Here is a 17,110-nt window from a genome sequence, read left to right as displayed (position 1 = left end):
GAAATCTCAGAATACAAACAGTGCTGGGGGAAGAATCCGGACCAACAAAAGGTGTTAATTGGATATGATAAAGGAAGAGGTGAGAATTAATTGTCTGTGCAGGCAGGGAACAGGGAAAGAGAGCTGGGGGAGGCAACGGGGGAAGAAGTTGGGGGGGGGGGGGGGGTAAAAAAATCCAGAGAAGTCAATATTAATGCCTACTTGGTTGGAGGGTGCCCAGTCGGAAGATGAGGAGCTGACCCCTTGGTACCTCCCCCTGAGACTGCAGGAGATGGTCCATTGCTATTCACCAATCGTCTCACCACAGGAAATGCTTCACTTGCCCACACCTTCTCCCTCCAATCGGGCCCAAAATAGTCCTTCCAAGTGGAGCAACATTTCACAATGAATCTGTAGGGGTCGTCTGCTGCATCGGTGCTTCCACTGCGGTCTCCTCTACATCGGAGAGACTGGATGCAGACTGGGATATTACTTTGTGAGCACCCCTGCTCTGTCCGCCGCAATAGTGTGGGTCTCCCAGTGGCCACATGTTTCTGTTCCCCATCCCATCCCATTCCCTTGTTGACATGTCTGTCCATGGTCTATGCACTGCCACCCACAAATTGGAGGAATAACACCTCATCTTCCAGCTGGGCACCTTCTAACTGGATGGCATTAATATCGACTTCTCTGGCTTTCATTAAACCCCTTCTTCCCCCCCGTCACCGTCTCCCTCCCTGTTCCCTGTCTCCTTGCACACAGATATAATCAATTCTCACCCCTCCCCTTATCATATAAAATTAACACCTTTTGTTGGTCTGGATTCCTTCCTCCAGCTGGCACTGTCTGTGTTCTGAGATTTCCTGTTTTTTTTGTTCATTCTGCTTGTTCCTTGAAGAAGGGCTCAGGCCCTAAATGTCAGCGATATATCTTTGTCTCCTATGAACACTGAAAGACCGGCTGAGTTCCTCTCATTTTGTTGCGTTTTTACAGACACAACTGTGGCCAGCTTTTGGTGATTGCACTCGCCTTCTTTACAATTTCCATGCAATAATTTCCATGTTTGATTGCAGCCGTGGAAGATAGGAAGCTATTTGTGGGAATGATCTCGAAGAAATGCAATGAGAACGATGTGCGTGTCATGTTCTCTCCTTTCGGACAGATTGAAGAATGTAGGATATTGCGGGGCCCAGATGGGTTGAGTAGAGGTGAGTAAGGGTTCAATGTCAAAGGAGGCTTTGCTTGAGATCATTCCTGCGATATTGCTCTTTCAGGGCAAGGCAGTATTTACAATCCCCCAATCCTCAACTCCTTCTTTACTGTACCCTGGAGTTAAAAATGAAAGTCTGCAGATGCTAGGGTCAATGCACAAAGGTGCTGGAGAAACTCAGCAGGTTGTGGGGGGGGAGGTGGGGGCTCAGGTCCAAAACGTCGACTGCCTTATACTTCCTTTGGACGCTGTGTGACTTGCTGAGTTTCTCCAGCACGTTTGTGTGTTGCACTTCATCCCACCTTCCCTGCCTAACCCCACCTCAGACACCTTTCTCCCTGCCCTTCTGCGATTGCCCTTAACCCCTTACCTGACCCAGTCTCCCTCACCCCTCCACCACTTTGTTGTTCCCCTTCAGCTTTCTGCTTGGTTTGTTTTTCTTCCTTTAGCTGACTTCCTCTTTGGATCCAGGATGGTATAAGCCTGGGGATAGGTATACGCATGGATGTGTAATGTAAGCCAATGACTTAAAAAAATCAAATGTGCTGTGGATTTGCAGGAGAAATGCACAGGAGACTTGAAGGATTGAATAATTAATTTTATTACATTTGCATTGATGATTTCATGGCAGCAGACCCTCCAGGTTTGGTGCACCCTGTGACTGGTGTAGTGATTGCTGCTGCTTGTTGTCTCCTGATTGTCTGTGGTATTGTGCTGTGTACAGCTTACTTGCCTTAGTTCTTACACTGCTGTGCAGATTAGAATCACCTTGCTATGAAATGTGTTGGGACATTCCGAGAGTCAATGAATGCGAATGCAGCAAGCTTTGTCCCCAGGGATATGGTGAGCTAGTGGAGGTATTTGTACCTAAGTGATGGGATGTCTGGGTCTCTCACGTGGAGTAGCAAGAGAGGCATTTAAGATTTCACCACCCATCTTCCTCGCAAAATGGTGTTAAGTCTGCTCCCCCTTTTGGCGTGCCCCCTCTGTACATTCCGCAACTGTCATTCTGTTGCAGAAGTCCCTGAAGATCTGTTGTTTCTCCACAGGTTGTGCATTTATAACATTTACAACGAGATCGATGGCTCAGAATGCAATCAAAACAATGCACCAGTCACAGACGATGGAGGTGAGCCCTCTCCTTAATGCTGGAAGGACAGTCGGCTCAGGCTGGGATTCAAGCTGAGCTTCGGTGCAGCTGAATCAGTTGTACTGAAGGCTTGGCATACCAATCCCATGTTTACATTCATTGAGGTCCCACATGCTTTTTATGACACCCGCTAATGTTCTGCCACTCAAAGTATAGCCACCTCAGATCTCCCTGTTTGTGTAGCTTATTTGTATTATACACCATTCTGTGTATTGAATTTCACCATCTTTTTGTCTACCCTTTCCCTCGTCAATCAATGGGCTCTGTCCAACTGGTGAAGTTTACACTGAGGATAAATCCTTTGTACTCCTTGGTGTAAACTTCAGCTCAGTAATAGAACCATAGAAAACTACAGCGCAGAAAACAGGCCATTCAGCCCTTCTAACCTGTGCTGAAACATCATTCTGCTAGTCCCACTGACCTGCACCCATTCCATAAACTTCCAGATCGCTCCCATTCATGTAACTATACAATTTATTCATAAATCTTAAGAGTGAACCTGCATATATATCAGATGGCAGCTTGTTCCAAACTCCCATCATTCTCTGAGTGAAGAAGTTCCACCTAAACTTTTCACCCTAAAGCCGTGTCCTCTCATATTTATTTCTCCCAATCTAAGTGGAAAGCGCCTACATGCATTTACTGTCTATTCCCCTCATAATTTTGTAAACCTCTGTCAAATCTCCCCTCATTCTTCTGTGCTCTAAGGAATGAAGTCCCAACCTGTTTAATCTTCCTCTGTAACTCAACTCCTGAAGATGTGGCAACATCCTAGTAAATCTTCTCTGCACTCTTTCAATCTTACTGATATCCTTCCTGTAGTTTGGCAACCAGAACTGCACACAATACTCCAAATTTGACCTCACCAATGTCTTATACATGACATCCCAACTCCTGTACTCAATACTTTGATTTATGAAGACCAAGATGCCAAAAGCTTTCTTTACAACCCTGTCTGTCTACATGTGACGCCAATTTCAGGGAATTATGTATCTGTATTCCCAGATCCCTTTGTTCCTCCAAACTCCTCAGTGCCCGACCATTTGCTACGTAAGCCCTACATTGGTTTGTCCTTCCAAAATGCAACACCTCATACTTGTCTGCATTAAGTTCCATCTGCCATTTTATGGTGCATTTTTCCATCTGGTCCAGATCCATCTGCAAGCTTAGAAAGCCTTCCTCACTGTCCACAATGCCTCCGGATCAAATTGCCTGATCATCCAGTTCATTGATATAGACAACAAACTATAATAGTCCCAGCACCGATTCCTGAGGCACAGCTCTAATCACAGGTCTCCAATCTGAGAAGCGATCATCAACTACCACTCTCTGTCTTCTCTCGTTAGCCAATTTTGAATCCATTTTACAATCTCTCCATGGATACCTAGTGTCTGAATCTTCTGAACTAACCTCCCATGTGGGACCTTGTCAAAGGCCTTACTAAAATCCATGGAGACAACATCCACAGCCTTCATCTAATCCTGAGACCTCTTCTTTTACTCATAATGCAGTGAATCCCCAGATGCCTACGACATCTTCACTCCCCTCTATCCTTAAATACCCTGCTTCCACCTCCACACACTCTTCTGTCCCTAAAAACACTGCAGCCACTCCTACAATCCTCTCTGTCTTTAAACACATTGCTACTATCCCCATAACCCATCTATCCATAAATACATTTCACCCAACCCCACAACACCCTCCGTCCTTAAACCCACTGCACTCACCCCACAACACCCTCCGTCCCTAAACACATTGCACTCACCTCCACAACACCCTCCATCCCTAAACCAACTGCACTCACCCCACAACACCCTCCGTCCATAAACACACTGCACTCACCTCCACAACACCCTCCGTCCCTAAACCAACTGCACTCACCCCAACACCCTCTGTCTATAAACACACTGCACTCACCCTCACAACACCCTCCGTCCCTAAACCAACTGCACTCACCCCCACAACACCCTCTGTCTATAAACACACTGCACTCACCCCCACAATACCCTCCGTCCCTAAACCAACTGCACTCACCCTCACAACACCCTCCGTCCCTAAACCCACTGCACTCACCCTCACAACACCCTCCGTCCCTAAACATATTGCACTCACCCCCACAATACCCTCTGTCCATAAACGCAATGCATTCACCCCCACAACACCCTCTGTCCCTAAACCAACTGCACTCACCCCACAACACCCTCCGTCCCTAAACACATTGCACTCACCTCCACAACACCCTCCGTCCCTAAACCAACTGCACTCACCCCCACAACACCCTCTGTCTATAAACACACTGCACTCACCCTCACAACACCCTTCGTCCCTAAACCAACTGCACTCACCCCCACAACACCCTCTGTCTATAAACACACTGCACTCACCCCCACAACACCATCTGTCCCTAAACCCACTGCACTCACCCTCTCAATACCCTCCGTCCCTAAACCCACTGCACTCACCCTCACAACACCCTCTGTCCCTAAACACATTGCATCCACAAACACCTTTTTCCCCATTAAACACTGCACCCATCTTCACTTCCTGCTCCATTCCGAAACACATTGTATCCACCCACAAACTTTCCTCCTTTGTCCCCAAACACTACATCCACCCCCACATCCCCTTCCATCCTTAAACATTCTTCATTCTCCTCCCCAACCTCCTCCATCCCTAAACACTGCATCCACCCCACAACCCCATCCGTCCCTAAATGCTACACAAATCCATTCTGTTCCAAAACACACTGCATGTACCCACAATTCCCACTTTGTCCCTAAATACTCTGCACCCACCACCACAAGCTCACCCCATCACTAAAGACTGCATCCACCCAGAAACCCGCTCCTACTCTAAACACTGCACTCACTCCCACAACCTCCTCTGTCCCTAAACAGTGTACCCACATATCCCCTCCCTCCCCAACACTACACTCACCCCACAACCCCTCCCCAAGCACTGCAGCCGCCTCACTTTGAAGTGTGCGTTCAATTGTCCAGCACTTCCCACCCTCAGAGCCTTCAGCTTGTGCTCGATTCAGTCTTTGCATGGCCACCCTGCTTCCAACCGTGCCTTCTCCTTGTCAGGGCTGCACCTCTCCAATCGTTGTGAAGTTCGCAGACACGCAGAAGGACAAGGAGCAGAAGCGAATCGCTCAGCAGCTCCAGCAGCAGATGCAGCAGCTCAGTGCAGCCACAATGTGGGGCAGCCTGGCTGGGCTCAACACTCTAGCACCCCAATACCTGGCAGTGAGTATCGTTGGGTTGATGCTGACATGGGAGAAAGATTCTGATGGGCTTTCATGCTATTCCTACTGATAATGAGATGAGGTTTATTGTGATTGATTTGAGCTTGTGTAGAGGTAGAAATACATCTTGAGTCAGATTGAGTCCATGGCACCCTGCCTGACTCACCTAAGTGATGATCCTACCTCTCTTCCCCCACCTCTTTCCCTCTCCTCTCTCTCTCTCTCTCTCTCCCTCCCTCCCTCCCTCTCGCTCTGCCCTGCCCCTCTCGCTCTGCCTCATCCCCTCCCTTTCTCCCCTGCCCCTCTCAAACAGGTTGTTGTTTATCTAAAGTATTGGCTTTGTTAAAGAGTATGCAAGCACAATTGGTATAAATTTAGTCATTTGTGCCCATGATTAAGATTGCTTTGGAGTTATTAGCGCCACCAGACTGTGTTCATGGTGAATCAACTGGGCTAGAAGCCATTGAGTTTCTGTGCCATGTATTTGGAATATTGCTGCCTTTGCAGCTAATTCAAATTGCTTTGGAGATCAGACTGCCAACTCAATAATAAGATGTTTGTGTCAGTGAATTAACTGTAGTCTGTGACTGTCTTGTGCTTGCCTGTCCTTTTACTCCCATGCATCTCTCCTGCAATATTTCTCAGGTCCTTTTACTCCAGGCACTGCTGACTCATTCTGTTTTTGTTTTGGTGTAATGTCTAGCTTTATTTACAGCTCCTACAGCAGACTGCATCCTCTGGGAACCTCAACGCACTGAGTAATCTGCATCCTATGGCCGGTGAGTACCGTTGGTCTGCCCCCTTTCACAACCTGCACAGAACTGCCAATGGTGCAAGTCAACACCCTTGGGTGCTAGCTTATCACAAAGACAGCCGTGCCTTACAGGTGGTTGGGTGCAGCCCATCAGTCGGAGACTGTCAGGTGTTGCCCATTGGTCTGAAGCCATCAGGTGCTGCCTGCTTGTCAGAGGCAGCTGGTCCCCGCTCATCTGTCGAAGGCAGCCGGTCCTCGCCCGTCAGTCAGAGGCAGCCAGTCCCCGCCCGTCAGTCGGAGGCGGCCGGTCTCTGCCCGTCAGTTGGAGGCGGCCGGTCTCTGCCCATCAGTCGGAGGCGGCCGGTCTCTGCCTGTCAGTCAGAGGCCGCCAATCCCCGTCAGTCAGAGGCAGTTGATTCCTCCACCACCCCCACCCCGGTCAGTTAGAGGCACCATATCTCTGCCATCCAGGATTTCCACACTTGTGGGAAAAACGGTGGAAATTGGTGATAATCCATGGAGGGGGAATACTCTGGTTGGGTTGTCCTCATAGACCCAGTGCTGTGTGTATTTAACCCACTGTGTCCCTCCCCTGCAGGTCTTAATGCTATGCAGTTACAGAATCTTGCAGCTCTAGCTGCAGCTGCCAGCGCAGCTCAGACCAGTACAGCGGGTACCAATGCATTGAACACGGGCAGCAGCACCCTGAGTGCACTAACCAGTTCAGGTAAGGCCCCCGATACATTGACATTTTATATGGAGCTACAACCTGTGGGCTTAGTTACCTTTGCGATCACAAGTTTGTCCATGCGTTAACCCCATTTTGTAGAGAATGACTACAGCAACCATGAGCTTAATATTGGAACATGATACTCTACCCTCTGTACATATTTGACAGTAATATTTCTGAGAGATACTATCTCTCTGAAGCATTCGATGATCATAAGCTGGGCTTATATTTGGCGCACTAAGCTGGCCACACATAGGAGAGAAGTTAACTAAATAGTGTGCTCAAAGGGACAGCAGGGAAATTGTTTACTGTTGTTGAAAGCAGCACTCTTACACTAGGTAGACCTCCACTTGGACATGAGACATAAACAAGAAAGAAAGAATTCACAAAAATCTGTAGATAACGTGGTTAAAATAAAAATGCAAAATGCTGGAGAAGCTCAGCAGGACAAACAGTGTCCTTTATGTAGCAAAAGGAAAAATACAGAACCCACATTTCAGGCTTGGGTCTTTCAAGGTATGAGAAAATGTCGGCAGGCATCATCTGGGCACTCTCCAGCCAGATGGCATTAACATTGACTTTTCTGGATTCTACTAAACCTGCTCGCCTTCTTCCCCCCCCTTTCCATTTCTCCCTCCATCCCCCCTCACCCACCCAACCATCCCCCCTCCCCCTTATTGCTGCTGTCCCCTCCCTCCTTTCTCCACCTATCATCTCCTGCCTTTGCCACCCCTCCCTCCATCATCTGCAGTAGATCACCCCTACAAATTCACAGCTGTGAGGGTTTCTTCACTTGTAAGGACTGTTTGTTCAGATGCCTTCCAGCATTTTCTCATATTTTGATGAAGGGCTCAAGCCCGAAATGTTGGTTTCTAACTCCGTTTTAAGGCCTCCCAGTTTGGTCCCCACAAGGATCTCAGGTACCTATGGAATATTGTTGCAGAACTCTCCGCTTTATGGAAAGACCACTCCCTCCGGTACTCCCCTCATGCACTCATCCCTTCCCACTAATCACTCCCTCTGTGCCTACCCATGTGACCCCAAGAAATGCTCCACTTTCGCACACACCTCCTCCCTTACCACCATTCAGGGCCTTAAACAGTCCTGACAAGTGAAGCAACCCTCACAACTGTGAATTTGTAGGGGTGATCTACTGGAGTTGGTGTTCCTGTTGTGGGGTCCTCCACATTGAGTAGACTGGGAAATAGTTTGGTGGAGCAGCTTTGCTCTGTCTGCTGCAGTAATGAGTACCTCCCAGTGGCCAACCGTTTTAATTCCACACCCCTTTCCCGCATCAGTATGTCTGTTCGTGGTCACATGAACCAAACCAAGGCTGCCTGCAAATGGAACAACAGCACCTAATATTTAGTCTGGGCACTCTCCAACCAGATGGCACTAATATTGACTTCTCCAGTTTCTGTTAGGTTCCTCACCTCTCTCTCTCTCTCTCTCTCTCTCAATCCATATCCTTCTAACTTTCCCCCAACTCCCCACACCCCCCCTTCCCTCTTCATTCAGAGAGCTAACCACCCCTCTTCAGCATTATTCTTTTCTCCCCTCCCATCCATATCCACCTATGACTTTTCGTCTGTTACCCTGTGCATTTCCCCCTGCCCTTTCTTCCCTTCTTATCCCCCCACCTTTATATTCTGGTGCCTGCCTGCTTTTTGCTCATACCTTGACAAAGTGCTCGGCCTAGTGACGCTACACAACCTGTTGAGATTCTCCAAGACTGTTGTGTTTTGCACTATAATCACAGAGTGTGCAGACTTTCCTGTTTAACTGTTGTGTACTTGTGCCTTGCTGGAGTGCATTCTTTTCTTTTTAGAGCCCCTTAGTCTACACTTAACTGCAACCAATTTCAGCCCCCATATAATTGTAGACTTTGCTTTCTCATTGAAAATTAAAATCTTACGTAAAACATTGAAATCTACAGCACAGTACAGGTCGTTTTGCCAACAATTTCCCAACTGAATAACCTTATTTTTCTCAGTTCCATGTACCTATCTAATGGACTCTTAAAGGATCCTGTTGTACCTGCTTCCACCACTGTTGCCATCAGCACAGTCCATCCACCCACCATTCTCTGTATGGAAAAACTTAACTCTTACATCTCCCTTGTACTTACTTCCAAGCACTTTAAAGCTATGATCCCTCGTGTTAGCAAATTCAGCTTTGGAAAAAAGCTCTGGCCATCCACGTGATCAATGCCCCTCATCAGTTTTTACACATCTATTAGGTCACCCCTTATCCACTGATGCTCTGAGAACAAACTAAGTTTACTCAACCAATCCTCATAAGGCATGCTCTCCAATCTAGGCAACATCCATGTAAATATCTTCTGCGCCCTCTCAATAGCATCCTAATCTTTCCTGCAATGAGGTGGCCAGAATTGAATACAATATTCCAAGTGGGGTCTAACCAGAGTTGTTTATAGATGTAACATTATCTCATGGCTTTTGAACTCGATCCAACACGATCCCAACACACCATACTCCTTCTTAACAACACTATCAACCTGTGCAGCAGCTTTGAATGTTCTATGGACATGAACTCCAAGATCTCTCAGTTTGGCCACACTGCTTATAGTCCTCCCATTAACATTGTATTCTGCCTTCAAATTTGACCTATCGAAATGAACCACTTCACTCTTTCCTGGGATAAACCCTGAGTGCCATTTCTCAGCCCAACTCTGCATCCTCTCAATGTCCCTCTGGGGATCCCATGAACAACACCACCCAAACTGACAACAAGTCCTGGGAGATCATTGCTCCTGCACTCCCCAATTCAGTTATCTGCCCCCCAACCTCATTCCCTCCCCTGTGTTATCGATTTAAGAGCTCCGTTAGTGCCGACTGCCTTTTGAACATTGCTGTATACACTGGATTCATTCAGACATTTGCAGATGTCTGTTCAGGCAGTTTAAAGTGGATCACTCTGCTGGTGCATTAATTTATTTTTTTAAAAATTAGACATTCAGCACAGTTACAGGCCTTCTGGCCCACGAGCCTGTGCCTTTCAAATAAACCAAGTAACCGATAATCCCCATACGTTTTGGAGGGTAGGAGGAAACCGGAGCACCTGGAGGAAACCTACGCAGACACAAGGAGAACGTACAAACGCTGTTGCAGCACCAGCGACCTGAGTTTGAATCCAGCGCTGTCTTTAAGGAGTTTGTAAGTTCTCTCTGTGTCTGAGCGGGTTTCTTCCGGGTGCTCCAGCTTCCTCCCACTCTTGAAAACGTAAAAAGTTGTAGGTCAATTAAATGTAATTGAGCAGAATGGGCTCATGGACTGGAAGGGTCTGTTACTGTGCTGGATGTCTAAGTTTAAACTCCTTGCAGACTGCTGGATTAAACCCAGGTTGCTTGTGCTGTAATAACATTGTGCTAACCACTATTCTAATTAGCTTTCATTATTGCCTCCTGCAGGTTCATCGAGCAGCAACAGTACAAACTCCTCAGTAAACCCAATGGCATCCTTGGGAGCACTGCAGTCATTGGCAGGGGCGACAGGAGGTCTTAACGTCAACTCTTTAGCAGGTGAAGGAAGCTATGTACAATAAAAAGCAACTCTTCTTAAAATCACCTACAAGTCAATTGACAGTGCCAGTACTGATGAAGCTCTGTCAGCATGGATGAGTTGGGCCAAAGGGCCTATTTCCATCCCATACAATTGTATGACTACATATTGTGCCTGTCCGAATTCCAGATGCAATCCTGTACCGTGCAGCACAACTTGTCTCATGGCAGTGAGTGAAGGAGCAAGTAATGGGTGATGCTGTTTTTTGAATGAGAGTCAGGCAGACCTTGTCAGCGAGGGACACTGGAAAAGTTAGACCTCCCCTCCCCCGATTGTTTTCTCTGCATTGCAGCTGCTTTTGTGTGACAAATGCTTGCAGCTCACAGGAGCAATAACTTAATTGTGTCTTCTCCAGGAATGGCAGCTTTGAATGGAGGACTGGGAACCGGGGGTCTGTCGAATGGTACGGGCAATACGATGGATGCTCTGACCCAGGCATACTCGGGGATTCAGCAGTATGCAGCTGCAGCACTCCCTTCTCTTTATAACCAGAGCCTCCTCACCCAGCAAAGCCTGAATGTAGCAGGAAGCCAGAAAGAAGGCAAGTATGGACAGTATGTTGTTCTGAATTCCAATTTGTCCTCTTTCATCCCCATTTAACCATATAACCATTTACAGCACAGAAACAGGCTAGTTTGGTCCTACTAGTCCATGCCGAACATTTTCTCCCACCTAGTAGTCCCGCTGACTCGCATTCGGCCCATAACCCTCCACACCTCTCCCATCCATATACCTATCCAACCTCTCCTTGAATAGTAACATTGATCTTACTTCTACCACCCTCTGCTTGAAGAAATTCCCCCTTTTGTTTCCCTTAAATTTTTCCCCTTTCACTCTCAATCCATGCTCTCTTGTTTGAATCTCCCTCACTCTCAGTGGAAAAAGCCAATCCACATTGACTCTATCCATCTCCCTTATAACTTTGAATACCTCTATCAAATCACCCCTCAACCTTCTACGCTCCAAGGAATAAATTCCCAGCCTGCTCAACCTTTCTCTGTAACTCAAACCCTGAAACCCCAGCAACATTCTCGTAGACCTCCTCTGCACTCTCTCTCTCTATACTGTTTATATCCTTCCTGTAATTTGGCGACCAAAACTGCACACAATATTCCAAATTTGGCCTCACCAATGCCTTATACAATTTCAATGTAACATCCCAACTCCTGCGTTCTATATTTATGAAAGCCAACATATTAAATACCTTCTTCACCACCCTATCCACATGTGATTCAACTTTCAGAGAATTATGTACCATGACTCCTAAATCCCTTTTGTCCCACTGCACTCCTCAATTGTCTACCATTTAACATAACCATATAACCGTTTACAGCATGGAAACAGGCCATGTCGGCCCTTCAAGTCTGTACCGGTTCACTTGAACAACTCCACTAGCTCCTCCGCAAACTCCTGAGGAAGTAGAGGCTTTCTTCATGATGTAGAAACTTCTTCACTTTTTTTTCCTCAGCTGCCTTCATTTCTAAGTTGATTTATCCATTTTTTAGTGAAAAATAACACTTAATTTTAAAGTTTTAATCCTCTTTTTAATACTTTTCATGGAGAGCTCAATCATATCTGTCTAGATCCTTCGCATGGCCACCCCCTCACCCCCCCCCCCCCCCCCCCCCCCCAAGTTACTGATTCCTCTACTCTGGGCAAAAGGTTCAGTGCATGTATGTCCTATTTTGATTAGTCCTACCAAAATGTAACACCTCACAGTTGTCAATATTAAACTCCATCTTTCATCTTTCAGCCCATTCTTCTAACTGTCCTTTATCACCCTGTAAGCTTTGATAATCTTCCTCACTGTCCACAACACTGCCAATCTTTGTCTCTGCAAATTTACAAATCCAGTTTGCCACCCTATCATGTAGATAATTAATATATATGACAAACAGCAGTGGACCCAGTACCGATCCCTGAGGCACTCCACTTGTCACCGGCCTCCAATTCACAAACAATTTTCCACCATTACTCTCTGGCATCTCCCATTCTCCCATTGCTTCATCATTAATACCTAATGCTTCCACCTTCCTTACTAACCTCTTATGGGGAACCTTATCAAAAGCCTTACTAAAGTCCAAATAGACAACATCCACCACCTTCCCCTCATCAACCTTTTTAGTAACCTCCTGGAAAAACTCTATAAGATTTGTTAGATATGATCTACCATGTACAAAACCATGCTGACTACTCCGAATCAATCCCTGTCCTTCCAAATAGTTGTATATACCATCTCCAAGAACACTTTCAATTAATTTACCCACCACTGATGCCAGACTTGTAGGCTTATAATTACTAGGACTACTTTTGGATCCTTTTTTGAACAGCGGAACAACATGAGCCACCCTCCAGTCCTCCAGTACTTTCCCCATGGCCAGTGACATTTTAAATATTTCTGTCAAGTCCGCACTATTTGTTCACTAACCTCCTTCAGGGACCTAGGGAATATTTTGTCAAGACCTGAATATTTATCCACCTTGATCTTTTTCAATATAGCCAACACTACCTCCTCATTAATTCTTATATTATTCATGAGCTCCATATTATATTTCTTCACTTCATCTGGTTCAATATTCTTTCCTTAGTGAATACTGAAGAAAAAAAATGTTTAAAATTTCACCATCTCCTCTAGCTTTACACGGAGCCTACCCCCCTCATTTTCACGGGGTCCAATTTTATCCTTCACTATTCTTTTACTTTTAATGTACCTATAGAAACCCTGTGGATTTATTTTTACTTTTCATGCCAAAGCAGCTTCATATCTCCTTTAGCCTTTCTAATTTCTTTCTTAAGATTTTTTTAACACTCCTTATATTCCTCAAGCAGTTCAAACATTCCCTGCTGTTTATACCTGTTGTACACATCCCTCTTCCTCCGAACCAAGTTCCCAATATCTTTTGAAAACCAAGGCTCCCTACAGTTTCTTAACCTTTCCTTTAATCCTCATGGGGACATATCAGCTCTGCGCTCTCAGAACTTCTCCTTTGAATATCCTCCATTTATCTGCTACATTCTTCCTTGAAAATATCTTGTCCCAATACACACCCTCCAAATCTTTTCTCTTCCCCTCAAAATTTGTTTTCTCTAATCAAGAATCTCCACCTTTGGCCCACCTCTATTCTTTTCCATTACTAGCCTAATACTGATAGTATTGTGATCACTGGACCCAAAGTGTTCCCCAACACAAACCTGTCACCTGATCTATATCGTTCTCTAATAGGAGATCCAATACTGCCCCCTCTCAAGTCAGTTCTTCTACATATTGATTAAGAAAACTTTCCTGAACACACTTCACAAACTCTACACCATCCAGCCCTCTTGCTGTATGGGCATCCCAGTTAATGTTCGGAAAGTTGAAATCTCCTTATGTTTATAACACTTATATGCTATCTCCTAAGAAATTTTCTCCTGTAATTTCCTCATCCCATTTGATGGTCTATAATACCCTCCCATTAATGTATTCATGCCACTGCCATTCCTCAATTCTACTCAAATAGCCTCACTGGACGATCCCACCAAATCATCCTGCCACAGCACTGCTGTAATGTTCTCTCTAATAAGCAATGCAACTCCTCCACCTTTTTTCCCCCCTGTTCTATCATGCCTAAAACAATGGAATCCTGGAATATTTAACTGCCAAACATGCCCTTCCTGCAACCAAGTTTCACTGATGGCCACAATATCATATATAGCCATCCATGTCTTAAGCTCATCCTCTTTATTTACAATGCTCCTTGCATTAAAATATATACACTTGAGAGACTGTCCTCCACATGTACTCCTTTTGTTACCAACTACCTTTACCTTCTTACCTTCTTCATTTATTTTTACGTTCTGTTCCCTTCAGGTGTATACCTACCCCTGTGGTCAGTGCTAAACTTGCACTGACCTCCCCTCCCTCACCACTATTCAGGGTCCCAAGCAATCCTTGCATGTGAAGCAGCACTTCAGTTATGAATACAGGATCATCTAGTGCATCCAATGCTCACAATGCAGCCTCCTCCACATTGGTGATACTGGATGGTCTGTCCACTGCAACACCAAGGACTTCCCAGTGGCCAACCACTTCAATTCCACACTCCATTGCCACACTATCACTTCTCAGCTTCTTTCTCTTCTACCACCTCACCTGCATTCACCTGTTACCTCACCTTCCTTTTCTACTTCCTCTCTCCTTGTGTTGTTGCAAGGGAAGGTTTAAGAGCCTGACAGCTGCTGGAAAGAAATTGTCCTTGAACTTAGAGGTGCTGGTTTCCAGGCCTGAAAGTGGCAGTGAGAAGAGGTTGTGATCAGGGTGATGGGAGTCCTTGATGATGCCGAATGAGAGATCTGTGATGGACTTGTCTATGTCTGTAACCTTCTGGAGCTTTCACTACACTTTGCACAGTGCAGCTGTAGGAGTTTGAACGATTATTTGATGACATGCCAAATCTTGTCAAACCCCTTAGAAAGTAAAGGCATTGGTGTGCCTTTCACACTTTCTTCGATGTGCGTCTTCTGAAACGTGGACTATTGGTCATATACCTGAGATATCTACTCCCATTGCCCCCTCCAAATGATGTCCTCATGGAGTATCTCTTGGAATGCTGGAAATGGAGATGGATCCTGTCTGGTTGGCTTGCATTGGAAAAAGGTTGAGTGGTCGGGGTAGATTTAGTATGTATTCCAAGTCTTACTGAAAGTGAAATTTGGTAATGCACAAGTGGCTTCTATCGCTTGATCCATGAACTTTGTCCCGTCAATTTACCATTTGGGGAAGGACTGGCACCTCCACACAGGATCAAACAGGTGGCCTTGGACTCTGGAAGTCCCCCTCTCTGTGCTCCTTTCTCTGCAGCTTCAGTTCATGATGTTTTTTTTTTCTCTCTTCATTCTTTTAGGACCAGAGGGAGGCAATCTGTTCATTTACCATCTGCCTCAGGAGTTTGGAGATCAGGATCTGCTCCAGATGTTTATGCCTTTTGGAAATGTCATTTCCGCCAAGGTTTTCATTGACAAACAGACGAACTTAAGCAAATGTTTTGGTGGGTATGTTACTGAAATGGGTACCGTCCTGTGTATGAAACTCCTGTACTGACTGAGGTGGCATGTTGTGGTTAATGAGCTGTTGTAGTACAGCACAGAAACATGTTGGAAAAACTTAGCTGGTCACGCAGCATCCATAGGAAGTAAAATGTAGCCAACATTCTGGGCCTGGGCCCTTCATCAGGAATGTGGAAAAACAGGTAGACCCTTGAATAAAAGGTGGGGGAAGAGGGGGTGGAGCATAAGCTAACAGATAAGAGGTCATAAGTGGATGCAGGTGGGAGGGTTGAAGCTGGGAAGTGATAGGGGAAAAGGGTAAAGAAGGGTAGATCTCCGATAGGAAAAGGAAGGGAAAGGGATGGGGAGCTGCAAGATGCAAGACAGAGGGTAGGCAAAGAGAGAGACCAGGGCAGGGGGGTTAACTGAAATTGAAGAAGTTGATGTTAATGCCTTCTAGTTGGAGGGTGCCCAGACAGAATATGATGTGCTGTTCCTCCAATTTATGGGTCGCCTTGATTTTGCAGTACACTTGGCCATGGACAGACATGTCGATGTGGCAGTGAGGTGTGGAATTGAAGTGGTTGGCCACTGGGTGGTCCTTGCTGTTGCAGCAGACAAATTGAAGGTGCTCAATGAAGCAACCTCCATCAAGTGCACTAGATGCAGTACAATGTCATGGTGCATTAATCTTTTGTGCATCAGCTCTCCCTCCTTGGTCTCCATCTCCCATTCACCTCACATAATTCTTAATTCCCAATCTCTCACCCAAAGGTCTCCACCCCACATTTATTTTAAATACTTTCACTCCATCCCTTTCTTGACTTGTGTCAGTCTCTCTGTTGAGAGAATTCCCACAAAACAGTCTTTAGACCCTCGTCAGGCAAAAAAACATTGAAGATCAGGGTGGTACATGAAAGGGAATGTGCGTGGTAGGGTTCCCATGTGTTGACTGTTCTAGGCATCTGAGGAGCAGAGGTTGTAGCTATGGAAGGTGTTGACAAGGACATAATGGCCTGTTGCTTCCTAGAGATGGTACACACTAGGTGATAGTGAAGTGAGTGAATAGCCAGGGTAGTTGTTAAAATCATCTAACCAGTTTATAATTAAATGAGAGACTGCAGATAATGGAATCTGGGGCAAAAAAAACCTAACCTTATCACTCTCGATGAAGGGTTATGACCCGAAACATCAAATGATCTTTTTCGCCCACTGATGCTGCTCAACCCACAGATTTACCCCAGCAGGTTGTTTTTCTTTTAATCTTGAAATGGTTTGCATTGTTCTGGATGATGTCAAGTTTCTTTGGTGGGGAGGGGGGGGGGGGAGGGGCGGGGCAGTTGCCTTCGCCTAGGAAGGTAGAGAGTACACTCCCAGCATGACCTGGCAGGGCTTTTTTGGGAAGTTGTGAGATTAGTTACTTGCTGCAGTGTT

General features: G+C 45.9%; 1 protein-coding gene across 6 annotated transcripts in view; it reads left to right on the top strand.

The window, feature by feature from the left end:
- Positions 1-17,110, top strand: part of celf1 (cugbp, Elav-like family member 1) — a 73,891-nt gene that overhangs the window by 44,438 nt on the left and 12,343 nt on the right. For 5 of the 6 annotated variants that reach the window (XM_069894975.1, XM_069894959.1, XM_069894987.1 and 2 more), the window contains 8 exons: positions 1,053-1,187; positions 2,239-2,318; positions 5,426-5,587; positions 6,290-6,365; positions 6,939-7,067; positions 10,501-10,611; positions 11,007-11,192; positions 15,535-15,678. In XM_069894975.1, the coding sequence (XP_069751076.1) occupies positions 1,053-1,187; positions 2,239-2,318; positions 5,426-5,587; positions 6,290-6,365; positions 6,939-7,067; positions 10,501-10,611; positions 11,007-11,192; positions 15,535-15,678 (1,023 nt within the window). The remainder of the gene's footprint in view (positions 1-1,052; positions 1,188-2,238; positions 2,319-5,425; positions 5,588-6,289; positions 6,366-6,938; positions 7,068-10,500; positions 10,612-11,006; positions 11,193-15,534; positions 15,679-17,110) is intronic. The other variant, XM_069894952.1, reaches the window with a different exon arrangement.

The sequence above is a fragment of the Narcine bancroftii genome, chromosome 1 (genome assembly GCF_036971445.1).
Source record: "Narcine bancroftii isolate sNarBan1 chromosome 1, sNarBan1.hap1, whole genome shotgun sequence".
Classification (NCBI taxonomy): domain Eukaryota; kingdom Metazoa; phylum Chordata; class Chondrichthyes; order Torpediniformes; family Narcinidae; genus Narcine; species Narcine bancroftii.
Note: the sequence above shows the minus strand (reverse complement) of the source record. Positions and strands in the feature narration are given on the sequence as shown.